This window comes from Chinchilla lanigera, unplaced genomic scaffold (genome assembly GCF_000276665.1).
Source record: "Chinchilla lanigera isolate Chin_1 unplaced genomic scaffold, ChiLan1.0 scaffold00035, whole genome shotgun sequence".
Taxonomy (NCBI): domain Eukaryota; kingdom Metazoa; phylum Chordata; class Mammalia; order Rodentia; family Chinchillidae; genus Chinchilla; species Chinchilla lanigera.
In genome coordinates this window covers 3,570,477-3,584,017 of record NW_004955436.1, presented here as the reverse complement: position 1 = coordinate 3,584,017, position 13,541 = coordinate 3,570,477, and the positions used below count along the sequence as shown (strand labels likewise).

Genomic DNA, 13,541 nt, shown 5'->3' with positions numbered 1-13,541 from the left:
GTAAATTCTCCACTTGAATAAGCCTTAGACCAGGGAGCTGCACTAGGCTGAGCGGAGCTCTTCAAGCGGATGGTGGCCTGGGGTTTCCTCCTTCCCACATTCACTCTGTTGGTGTCATCGATTCAGTCTTTGAGGGAGTTTGGGCTCCTCTTTGATTTTTGTTTGTCTTGTTTTCAGGCAAGGTCTTGCTCTTACTTCAGGCTGGCCTTGAACGCACAGTTATTCTCCTGCCTCGGCCTCCCAAGTGCTGGGATTACAAGCATGCACCACCATGCCTAGCTCCCCTTTGATTTGTTTTCATAGGTTATCTGATATAGAATAACTTGTATGTTTTTACAGTACCTGCCTGGCAAGTGCAAGGTTGTGAGTTCGATTCCCGGTATCAGAAAAAAACAAAACAAAACTGTTTAATTTGTATGTTTTTTAAAAGTTATTATTAAGATGTTCGTTAGTCCATGTTTGTGGTGCATAATAGTCACATTCGTTGCGGGAGCTGGTACATGGACATGATGTGTGCGGAGGCTCTTCATACTCCTTCTCCTTCCCCTCTCGCTGCCTCTGACTGTGAGGACCCTTCACACCAACCACAGCTCTGTAATAATCATCGACACGGCACGAGTGGAATGAAGAGGGACACCACCTAGAAGTCGGAGCTGTGGAGCAGACCTTGGAGAGTCCTGCAGCGAGGAGCTTTCGGTGGACTGCAGTGCTCATACTCCTAACGGGGCCAAGTGCGTTTGAAGCTGCCGTTCTATTCTTTATTTAACCTTGGCGGAAACTCTAAGCTGTAGTCAGTGCTTCAGTCTTCTCGTGGATCAGAAATCCCTCCTTCAGGAACTCCACTTCTGTATTGTGAGGCTGTAAATGGACTCTACTATAATTCAAGTGTGCAAAGGAAAAGCAGCTGCCAACTCTCCCCCAGGCTGTTGGAAAATAGCTGAGACCCAGCTTGAGCCTTACTCAGGGCGAAGCAGTACAAATCAAGAATTTAGATTTTCTCTTTAGCTAACTCAGCTTCCTTTGCTTTACTTGGGCTGTGTCTGGGTTCTGCTTCCCCAGGGCTCCTCTCACACTCATGTTTTGTGGGGAGGTGGATGGAGGAGCCTCCTGCACTGTTGGATGAGACAGTGGAGTTACAGTTGGGTTACTAAGAGAATTCAAGGAATTCTCCACTACGTTAGCCTGGAGCGAGAGTTTAGAGGACACGGCTTTAGCCTGGAGTGCAGGGTGCTGCAGCTGGTCTCTGTCCCAGGCTGTGTCCCTCTTTCTGGTGACCTTGTTACCTCTTGGTCTTCTTCTCAGTGGTGACCTGGTGCCCTCCTTTCACCCCATGCCAGCTGTATCTGCCCCACAACGGTCTGCACATGCAAACCTCAGCCAGAGCTCTGCCCTTCTAACTGCAGCTTCTACAATCCCATCTTTACCTCACTGCAGCCTGTGACAAGTGCCCCGCAGGACAGGGGCCTGCGCAGTGTCCCTCACCCTCTGCAGGGAGGAGGTTTCTGTACCTGGCATTCTCCAAGGACCACATTCTCTGGAAAGAAGACTTGAGAATTGTAGCAGGATCCTGGTGTCATGCTTCCTTTCTTCTCTCCACCCTTCTGTCAGAAGGAAATGGCTTTTCTTTACTCCCCTATCACATTCTTTTTCTATAATAACAAAGCACAACTCATCCTTAGCATTATAAATAAAGAGGAGTATTTTTTCTACTCTGTAGAAAGTCCTGTGACCTGCTCTATCATGTTGTAGGGTTTGGGTCACAAAATATGATTTTCCTCACCATTAGATCGGTACTGCTTGCATTATTTTGATCACTTAAATAAAGCATAAAAGCTCAGCTACATAATGAAATGAGTATTTTCTCTTTTTTACCCAAACTTTGTTCCCTGCTGTTAATCATTTTGCTTTACTCTTAGTCTTAGATCTCTAGAGACTTCTTTATAACTCATCCATATATCAGCTCTCATTGGAAGAAAAAGAAACCACTTCAAGTTGGGCATGATGATGTCTCCAAAACAAAACAAAACAAAACAAAACAAAACAAAAAGCAAAGCAAAGCAAAGCAAAGCAAAACAAACCCGCACTAAGAATTAACTAAGAGAACTTAATGCGAGGAACTGGAATCCAGGAAGATGCTGGGGAGCTACAATGAGGGGGCAAAGTCACTAAAATATTTAGCAACAGCAGACCAGGCTCCTTGCTTTGTTCTCTAGGCCAGAAGAAAAGGTGGTGCTACTGCTGCCCAGCGCTGAAGCCAGAGCCTGTGTTTAGGAAAGCTGGAGCTAGAAAAGGCCACAATGATAAGGCTGAGGAAACGGGATGATCTGCTTTCCTTCCCAAGCTGTGTCGGTTCTGCTCGCAGCGGCTGGGGAGTCCACGTGAAAGGGCTGCTTCTCTCCTAAGACAGAGCGGAGCTGGGGTGGACCAAGTGGGGTTTGGAGCAGGTAGGACCAGGAATGGCACCAAACAACTTTCTGTTTTTTTTTTTATTATTATTATTTTATTTTATTTTTGTTGGCACGTGTTCACAGGATATAATGATCACATTCGTTGTGGGAAAATGGCATATGTACATAATGTATCTTAGTTCTTTTTACATCCCCCTCCCCCCCCCCACCTTTGGTCCCTTCTCTTTGCAAAAGATCCATCTCCCTGCTTGCTGTTACCTATTTTATATTTTTGGTTCCTCATATAAGAGAGTCCATGCAATATTTAAGCTTGTGTCTCTGGTTTTATTTCACTTAAAATTGTGTTCTCAGGGTACATCCATTTTCCCACAACATACTCAAGTTTATCCTTTATAGCAGACCAGTACTCCACTGTGTATATATACACCACATTTTCTTTATAGGCTGCTTCCAAGATTTAACTATTATGAATTGTGCTGCTGTGAACATGGGTGTGTATGGATCACTGTAATAGGATAATTTTCACCCTTTCAGAGAGATACCTACAGAGCGAATAGCCGGGTTGAATGGAATTTCTGGTTTTAGTGTTTTGAAGAATGTCTATACTGATTCCACGGTGGCCGTACCAGTTTACCACAAACTAGCTTTCTAAAACCCTTCTCATGGCTTAAGGTTCGCCAGGGGCTCCCTCACTCATCTTTGTAGGCAGCCGAAGAGGCTTCTCCCTGCTGTAAGGAGGTAACATCCGCTGACCGTGGTCTGCAGTGCTTACCACGGGGTTCCTTCCCCCAAAGCATTGCTCTGTCCAAGTCCTGGGCTGTGTGTTCCTTTCCCAGGCCCTTTGTCATCAGCTTTCCAGGTTCATCTGCTCAATTTTTAAAACATATTCTTTGCAAGCTTTCTGAGGAGTTGTACTTGGAAATATATTTTCAAGATTTTTTTTGCTTAAAAATATCTAAATATCTTCAGCCTCTCTAAATATTTAAAGTATTATTCTATCTAATTCCAGATATCAGGTTATGTATGACATTTAAAAAAAAAAATTAAGTTGGAAACTTTTACTACAATTTAAAAATGAAGTTCTTAAAACTGTTAACATGTTCAGACAGGCAGCAGTTTAAAACCCAGGGGAAGGTCACTGCCCGTCCCCCAGCGGGCATCAGGGCCTCAAGCATGCGCCCTGCACAGGAGCTCGCCTTGCAGCCCTAAGAAGGCGGCTTCCGGCAGAGACTGGAAGCGGGAGAGGCATAGGGCTGACGCAGGGGCCGGGATTTCTGAGGTAAACGCCATGATGGAGCAGTGGCTGTTAGAGGTACTGGCGGCTCCTCCAGCCCTTTCCTTCAGTCTCACCTCTGCCCAGCAGGTCAGGTAGGGGACTCTGTTCCGCAGGAGCACGCCGGGGGTGGGGGGGCAACTGCCAGAGAGGAGAGCTGAGTCTCCATGAGCCTGTGCGAGTCCCTCGCGCCTGACTGAGTGGGCTGCTGGCGGCTTCTGCTGCCCCCTGAGATGCGCCAGCTGTGCTACGTGTGCGCCCCTGGCCTGGCGCTGCTCATCCTGTGGGAGAGGCTGCTGTTGGCCCCTGCTGATGTGGGGAGCACAGCTGCCCCTTCTTTAGCCTCAGCAGAGGAGTGGTGTTCACTTTCTATCTCGATGTCCCTCAGAGTGTGCTTGGAGCTGGGCCTGGGCTTACAGAGGACTTGATGCCGGGACGTGGCGCCTCGTGGGAAGAACAGGGCCGTGGTCTGCGACCTGGAAAGGTGATCTCCCTCCCTGCTCCTCCCTTCTCTCTCAGCTTCCTGGTCACCACGTGAGCAGCTGCTCCTCTGTCGTGCTCTCTGCTGTGCTGCTCTTTGGAGCTAGCTAACTGTGGATGGGGATGAGAGCCAAGATCAACCTCTCCTTTAAGTTTGGGCATTGGGCATTGCGTCTCAGTGGAGGAAAGTGACTAGGTGATACAAAAATACGGGGCTGGTGCACTTAGAAAACGAACACAGCTGTGTGTGTCAGGTGTGACTTTTAGAATGTCCTTTGTGGAGGCGATAAGGCAAGAGAGACTCCATTTTTCTGTTTTTAACTCATTATGTTCTGATTCCTGAAACTGTCCAAGTTCTGTTTCTTTTCCCCCTCTTTTCCGTCTCTTTGTGTTTTGCTTTGTTTCCATCACAGTTTTTTCTTTTCTCCACTTAACCTCCCAAACTGCTGAGCTCACAGCAGCACCATCTTCATCCCTTGTCCTTCTGGTGATACTTACTTTTGGCCATCATGCTTTGGAAAAGTCCCTGTGTGTGTGTGTGTGTGGTGCGTGCGCATGTGTGTACGCACACGGTCGTTTGTCCCTTAAAGCCCCTGCCTCTCCCTCAGTTTAGTCTGAGACCTTTGGGTTGCAGCCTGGTCTTGGGTTTTCTGGTTCCTGGGTCTGCTAGCTACCTATGCCCATTGCAGTGGGCCTCTCAGCTGTCAGGCGATCCGAGGTCCCTTTGGTACAGCTAGTGAGTTCAACAAGAAAGGCACTCACAAGAAAAACAAAAAGGCAGGCATGAGCAGAGGTTTGTTAGCTGGCTGATGGAGAGTCCCTAACCAGGACCAGCAAACTGAGGGAAAGACCCATGTGCATGTGGGTGGCACACACCAATAGGGTAGCATGGACAGGATAAAAGAAAGGGAAAGAAGAAGGAAGTGTTCTCAGTCTGGAAGAGCTCCAGTCTTTGCCATTGCCTTTGGACAGCGGTCTCCAGCTTCTTCAGCCTTTCACAGTGGACATGCAGGTGACTCTCGAGGAACCTTCCAGGCCTTTGACCTTGGGCTGGTGCTGCATCTGTGACCCCTCTTGTTCTGCAGGTTCCCTCTTGTGCTGAGCAACTGCTGGATCCTCTGGCTGTCCAGGCACAGATGACCAGTGTGGACTCTCCTGCCTCTGATCCTGTGAGCTACCTAATGAATCTCCATGGATAATTAGACATTTTTTACTGATTCAGCTCCTTGAGAGAACCCTAATATATAAAGGAAATAAAATCAGTCAGGTGAAGAGATATCTGCATTCTTATGTTTTTTGCAGTACTATTATTATAGCCAATAAATCAACCCTTATGCTTAACAACTTTAGCATGGTTAAAGAAAATACAAAAATTATATACATATATTATGTATATATATTTACAGTGGAATTCCCTTCAGCTCTACATAAAGGTGAAATCCCGTCATTTGCAACGTATTGGTTGAAGTAAACTAGGTACAGAAAGATAAATACAGCATAATCACACTCATATGCAGATGGTAAAATGTTGATCTCACTGGAGCTGAGAGCACAGTAAAGTTTACCAGGATTGGAGGGTGCAGGGGAGGGAGTGACATGGAAAATTTGGTCTATGCATACTAAGTTGCAGGTAGACAGGAGAAATAAATTCTGTTGCTCTATTGCACAGCAGAGCAATTATGAATAATGATAATATGATGTAATTTCAAAAAATCTAGAAGAGAAGATGGTGAACATTTTCATTGCAAAAATAATGAACAAAGAGACTGATATGCTTACCTTAATTTGAACATTACACAATGTACACATGTATTGAAATATCACAAGGTACCTCATAAATATATAAAAACTTTGTGTCAATTAAAAAGTTGTGTGAAGAGATGCTTTGAAATAATGTATATATGCTGTTCTTCATTAAGGTTTTTACATCAGTTGATGATTTTTGCCACAATCAATCATTACTTAAATGACTGAAAAATCATTGCTACTAAATGTATCTTATTTTCTTGAAATCTGTTGAACTTTGAGGTGAGGATGGATCACTACAGCTGTAATGGTGGATGAAGTCAGAAAGCCTCAAAGTATAAGACAAGATCATAGCCAAGAACACCTGGATCTGATCTCAACTAGATAAAGACTGTAGCTTCAGGCATCTCACTCCTGGGTGGATATACTTCATCCTTACTAAGGATTAATTTAATACCTTATATGGAGAAGTGAGTAATTCCACTCTTCTTGAGTATTCCTCTCCCTTTTTCTGATAATCAAATAAATTCAGGCCACCCAGAGAAGGTCTTGGTCTCAGCCCTGAGAGAATCTAAAATTCTGCCAGAGGGCTTTGATCCTCCTGGAGCCCTGAAATCATTTCATTAGCCTCTTTTATTTAGCCTTCACCATACACTCACTTGGGAGATTGTGGACCTGATCAGCCCACAAAAACTAAGGGATATTATTAAACCACTCCTGGTTTTTGAGACAAGGTTTTGTTATGTAGTTCCTGCTGGCCTTGTACTGGCCTTGAACATGTGATAATGCTCCTGTCTCAGACTTACAAGTGCTGGGACTACAGGCTTGTGCCATCACATCTGGCTGAAATTACAGATTAAATGTCTACTGCCTAATGGAGCAACACTGCACCATTTATATTGCTGTCTGTGTAGATCTGGCCTCATTGCTCCCTCTCAGATGTCAACCTGAGCACAGTACATAAAGTACAAACAAAAGACATCATCCCTAAAATTTTGGAAAGCAAAGCAATTTATCAGTGTTTCTTAGAAAACATCAGATTTACTCAAGAAGAAGAGGCAGGAGGGTACCAAGTATCCTGCCAGCCAGGCCAGCCCAGAAAACTTAGAGGGACCTATCTGAACATAGGAAAGAAAAGTGATTGGATGTAGTTCGTGTCTGGATTCAATCCCCAATACCACAAGAAACAAAACAAAATGCAAAACACCACCAACGTCTTTCTGTTACAGTACCTCCAGTTCCCTCTGATTCCTTTCATCACTCATCATATAGTAGCTCCTGAATGCTCATCCTCATAACTCCCCCAAATGTTCCCTAAAATTAGCCCAGACCCACTGCCGTTCTTCTTGATCCCCTTTCCTGTAAGATTAGCATTTTTCTTCTGGAAGCTACTCTGTCTTTTCCCATGTAAAGCAAAGTAGCCCCTTTTCATTTTTACCTCACTTGGTCCTCTGACTTGTTGCATGAAGCCCAGGCATCCAAGAGGTCACAGAGAATTAACTGTTGAGAATAGGCAGGGAAAGAAAGATGATGTGAAAATCTTATTTTTTTTTTTTTAAAAAGCTGTAAAATAGAAAAATCAGAATATATGTGTAATGACTAAACTTAGTCATGTCAACTCAGTTGGCTTTTGAAATGCCCAGGGGGTTATCACTCCTGGGTGTGTTTGAGTGGTCATGGAGGCGTAGTTTTGTTTTTTAAAATTTATTTTAAAAATAAAAGAAGGAAAACATATTAACAAACAGACATCTATTTACAAAATAGCATAAGAACATTACAAGCAATACTGAATTACAGACAAAGTGGTAGGAAATTAACAATGGTTGTTGTATTACATATTAATATCTTTAAAGTGGTTTCTCAGGAAAACAAATGGAGACATGCAAGATTGATCAAATAAGTAATCATTATCTGTTCCTTTCAGTAAAGGGATAGAAGTCAGTAGCAGTACAACTATGTTAGCTATCCTGTATATACATACATACATACATAATTTTCCCTTCTTTCTTTCCTCTTTTCCCTCATCCCAGTTTGCTCTTTACTTTTGAGCATTTATCTTTCACTTCACAATGTCTATCATACTTCCTAATTTTTTTCACTCTTTCAGGCTCTTATACTAGTTAGAAAATACATTGGTTACACATGGAAGTCTGGTTTATTTCACTTGTGAGTATGGTCTCTAGTTGTGACCATTTACCTGTAAAAGCCTCAAGTTTATCTTTCCTTATAGCTGAGTAATATTCCATTATATAAAAGTACCACAATTTTCTTATCCAATCCTCAGTGAATGGACATTTGGATTGCTTCTACAATTTAGCAATTACAAGCTCTGCTGCTGTGAACATGGGTGCATATATATCACTGTGATATGATGTTTTCAGATCTTCTGGGAAAATACCCAGAAGGGGAATAGCTGGGTTGAATGGGACCTCTAGATATAGTTTTCTGAGGAATCTCCAAACTGATTTCCACAGTGGTTTCACCAGGGGCTGAGGACTTAGCTCAGCGACACAGTGCCTCCCTGGCAAGTGCAAGGTCGTGAGCTCAACTTCCGGTACCGGGAAAAAAACAAAAGTAAACAAACAAACACAGTGGTTTCACCAGTCTGCTTTCCCACCAGCAGTGGAGAAGAGTTCCTATCTCCACAGCCCCGTCAGCATTTGTTATTGGTTGATTTCTTAATGATAGCCATCTTCTGGGGTGAGATGAAATCTCAATGTTGCTTTAATTTGCATTTCTCAAATGACTAATGATGTTGAACATTTTCTCATTTATTTATCTGCATTTGTATTTCTTTATCTGAGAAGCGTGTATTCATCTCAGCTGCCCGTTTTTGGATTGGGTCTTTGAATTGGGGGGGCTGATGTGTTTTAATTCTGTATATGTTCTAGATAGAAGACCTTTGTCTGAGCAACAGTCAGTTAAAATTTTTTCCCAATTTGTGGGTTTTCTTTTTACTTGCTGGTGATTTCTTTAGATGTGCAGAAATTTTTCAGTAGGGTGAGATCCCAGTTGTTGATTTTTTGAAGTATTTCATTTGAATTTGGCTTTTGTTCATGAACTCTCTGCCTACCCCTATGTCTTCAAGATTTTTACCTACTTTCTTTTCCAATAGATTTAGTATTTCTGTTTTAATATTGAGATCTGTGATCCATTTTGATGTTAGTTTCATGCATGATAATAGACTTGGGTCTATTTTCAGTCTTTGGCAGGTGGCAAGCCAATTTTTCCGGCACCATTTATTAAGAGGCTATCATTCTTCCAGTGAGTTTGTTTGGCCCCTTTTTCAAAGATTAGGTGGCTGAGTGTGTTTGTGGTTGTGGTTGTGTCTTCCAGTCTGTTCCACTGATCCTCTGGTCTGTTTTTTAGCCAGTACCAGGTTGATCTTATTACAGTAGCTTTGTAGTATAATTTCAGGTCAGGGATTGTGACTCCACCTGACTTGTCTTTGTTGCCCAGGATTGCTTTTGCTATTCTGGGTCTCTTCTGGTTCCAAATGAATTTAAGGAATGTTTTCTCTAGATCTATGAGATATGGTAATGGTAGTTTAATGGGAATTGCATTGAATATGTATAACAATTTTGGTAGTATGGCCATTTTCACAATGTTGGTTCTTCCTACCCATGAGCAAGGAATATTTCTCCATTTATTGAAATCCTCTTTGATCTCTTTTTTCAGAGTACTGTAGTTTTCATGGAACAGATCTTTCCCTTCTTCTGTTAGATTGATTTCTAAATATTTTGATTTCTTGGATGCTATTGTGAAAGGTATGGTTCCCTTAATTTCTCTCTCAGTCTGTTTGTTGTTTATGTATAGGAATGCTATTGATTTTTGGGTGTTGACTTTGTATCCAACTACACTGCTGAATTTGTTGATTAATTCAAGGAGTCTTCTTATGGAGTTTTTGGGGTCTTTCATGTAAAGTATCATGTCATCTGCAAATAGTGATAGTTTTAATTCTTCCTTTCCTATCCTTATTCCTTTTATATCTCTCTCTTGTCTAATTGCTCTGGCTAATGCTTCCAGAACTACGTTGAACAGGAGTAGTGACAGTGGACATCCTTGTCTAGTTCCTGATTTTAAAGTAAAAGCTTAGAAGTGCTGGACCTGGGAGGTGTGCAAGAGCTGGTGGTGAGTGTTTGGCAGACATGGCTCCTACCATATGGGCAGTGGAGTCCGAGTATCCTAAAGGCATCTGAGCCATGCTGCTAGGCTCCCTGGGGCTGGTAAATGTACCCAGGCACCCAGGCACCCAGGTTAGCTGAAAACTTCTGTGTCTGCCAATTGGCCATTGGGGACATGCTGAGGGATGTGGAAGCTTCTGGCTCAGAGCTTGGAAAAAAGCTGAAGGCAACTATGGATGCTGGGAAACTGGTGAGTGATGAAATGGTAGTGGAGCTCATTGAGAAGAATTTGGAGGCCCCTTCCTGTAAAAATGTCTTCCTAGGGCTGGGGATTTAGCTCAGTGGCACAGTGCCTGCCTGGCAAGCACAAGGTCATGAGTTCCATTCCTGGTACCAGAAAAAAAAAAAACAAAATTTAAAAAAGAAAAAAAAAATGGCTTCCTTCTAGATGGCTTCCCTCGGACCGTGAGGCAGGCAGAAATGTTCGATGACCTCATGAAGAAGAGGAAAGAGAAACTTGATTCTGTTATTGAGTTCTGCATCCCAGACTCCCTGCTAATCCGAAGAGTCACTGGAAGGCTGATTCACCCCAAGAGTGGCCGATCGTACCATGAGGAGTTCAACCCCCCAAAGGAGCCCATGAAAGATGATATCACGAGAGATTCCTTGATCCATCGATCAGATGATAATGAGAAAGCCTTGAAAATCTGCCTGGAAACCTACCACACTCAGACTACCCCACTCGTGGACTACTACAGGAAAAGAGGAATCCACTTTGCCATCAATGCCTCCCAGACCCCTGACCCCTGATGCTGTGTTTGCAAGCATCCTAGAAGCCTCCTCCAAAGCCACATGTAAAAACTTGGTTATGTTTACCTAATGTTAGGGTCAAAAAGGAATCTTTCTTATTCTTACCCTTGTTAAAAGGATGGGTGGGAATGGCAGGGCAGGTAGAGAGATGCTTCCTTTTTCAGGCTTGCAAGAAGATCCTCTGATGCATGGATTAAAAAGCTTTTGCTTGATGTTAAAAAAAATAAGGTAAAAGCTTTCAGTTTTTATCCATTTAGTATGATGTTGGCTGTTGGTTTGTCATAGATGGCTTTGATCAGGTTGAGGTAAAGACCATCTATTCCTATTTTCTGTAGAGTTTTTATCATGAATGCATGTGGGACTTTGTTGAAAGCTTTTTCTGCACCATTTGAGATGACCATGTGGTTTTTGTCTTTGGCTTTATTGATATGGTGTATAACATTTATTGATTTGCAATTATTGAACCATCCTTGCATTCCTGGAATGAATCCTACTGGGTTGTGGTGTATGATTTTCTTGATGATTTGCTGCATTCTATTTCCTAGTATTTTATTGAGCATCTTTGCATCTATATTTATTAGGGAATTGGTCTGTAGTTATCTTTCTTGGTTGGGTCTTTCTCTGGTTTTGACATCAGTATACGAGTTAGGGAGAATTGCTTCCTTTTCAATTTCACTGAAGAGTTTGAGGAGTGTTGGTATTATATCTTCTCTGAATTTCTTGTAAAATTCTCCTATGAATCCATCAGGACCTGGGCTTTTCTTTGTCAGTAAGTTTTTAATCACGTTTTCAATCTCATTAATTGATATTGGGTTGTTCAGGATTTTTATATCTTCTTGATTCAACCTTGGTAATACATACATATCTAGGAATCTGTCCATTTCTTCTGAATTTTCTATCCTATGGGAGTAAAGATTTTCAAAGTAAGTATTAATGATCTTCTGAATTTCTGTTGGGCCTATAGTAATTTCATCCTTTTCATTCCTTATTGCATGAATTTGAGTTCTTTCTTTTTTGATAAAGTTGGCTAGGGGTTTATTAATTTTATTTATTCTTTCAAAGAACCAACTCTTTGATTCATTTACTTTTTGAAGGGTTTTCTTAATTTCATTTGCATTAATTTCTGCCCTAATCTTTATAATCTTCTCCCTTCTTTGGGCTTTGGGCTTGACTTGTTCTTCTTTTTCTAAAAGTTTGAGGTGCAGCATTAGGCTATTTATTTGTCCTCTTTCTGTTTTCTTTATGTGTGAGTTCACTGCTATAAATTTCTCTCTGAGGACTGTTTTCATTGCATCCCACAGATTCCAGTAAGTTGTATTTACCTTTTTATTTGTTTGTAGGTATTTTTAAATTTCTTCTTTAATTTCCTTTGTGACCAATTAATTGTTCAGCAGGTTGTTTAATTTCCAAGTGTTTATGGATTTTTTGGAGTTCCTTTAATCATTAATTTCCAATTTCATTACACTGTGGTCAGATAATACTCATGGGATGATTTCAGTTCTTTTGCATTTAGGTAGGTATGCTCTATGAGCCAGAATGTGGTCTATTTTAGAGAAAGCCCCATGTGCAGCAGAGAAAATGTGTATTCTGATGTTGTGGGGTGGAACACTCTGTATATATTTACTAAGTCCATTTGTTCACAGATTTGGTTCAGATCTGTTATTTCTTTGCTGATTTTTTGTTCAGTTGACCTATCTCTTTGTGTCAAAGGGGTGTTGAGGTCCCCTATTACAATAGTGTTATTAATTATATGGGTTTTCATGTCTGTTAAGATTTGTCTTATATAGTTTGGAGCTCTGATAATTTGGTGCATACATGTTTATGATTGTTATCTCATCCTTTTGCAATTTTCCCCTAAGAGGTATATAGTGACCTTCTTTATCTCTTTTGATTGTTGTAGGTTTGAAGTTTACATTGTGTGCAAACATAATAGCTACACCTGCTTTTTTCTGGGTTCCTGTTGCATGGAGAATTGTCTTTCAATCCTTTGACTTTCAATCTATGGATTTCCTTTTGAGTAAAATGTGTTTCCTGTATACAGCATGTCATTGGATTTTGTTTCCTAATCCACTCTGCCAGTCTGTTTCTTTTGACTGGTGAATTGAGGCTATTTACATTTATGGTTATAATTGATATGTGTTGGCTTATCATTGTCATATGATTTACTTGCTGTTGGTTTCCTACTTTTTCTACCTGTTTAATTGCTGGCTTTGTCTGACATTATCCCTCTTTGCCTCAACTGTTGAATTGATTTTTCCTGGATCGTTGTTGATTTTAAGAGATCTTTTCTTTCATAATTACTAGCTGTCATGCTGCCTTCAAGATCTGAAATTGTATCTTCAGCTTCATTCAAGCGGTTTTGCCAGCTTTCAGTGGAAGTTTTGATTTCCTGGATGTCTCTTTGAATCTGTTTCATGCATTCTAGTTCATTTCTATATTGTTCATTTAATGTTTCCATATGTTTCCTATACTCATCAATTTTTTTTATATATTTCTTTAGATGTGCTGAGCAATTCTTTCATTATTATTGTCATTTCATTTTTTGTCTAAGAGATTATTTCTGATCTGATGTCTTCTATGTCCTGATGGAGCTGTTTCTTTACTTCCACTGCAATCATTTTAGTAATTTCATGTGTGTGTCTCCTAAGTTCTCCTATGTCAGTGTCTCCTGGACTTGCTCTGAGTGTGGTGGCATTCTGA

The 13,541-nt window shown here is 41.5% G+C and overlaps 1 protein-coding gene across 1 annotated transcript; it reads left to right on the top strand.

The window, feature by feature from the left end:
* Nucleotides 1–10,137: 10,137 nt before the first annotated feature.
* Nucleotides 10,138–10,841, top strand: LOC102026349 (adenylate kinase 2, mitochondrial-like). Its single transcript, XM_013516592.1, has 2 exons — nt 10,138–10,338; nt 10,461–10,841. The coding sequence occupies exons 1-2, from the start codon at nt 10,138–10,140 to the stop codon at nt 10,839–10,841; spliced, it is 582 nt and encodes a 193-aa protein (XP_013372046.1).
* Nucleotides 10,842–13,541: the final 2,700 nt, after the last annotated feature.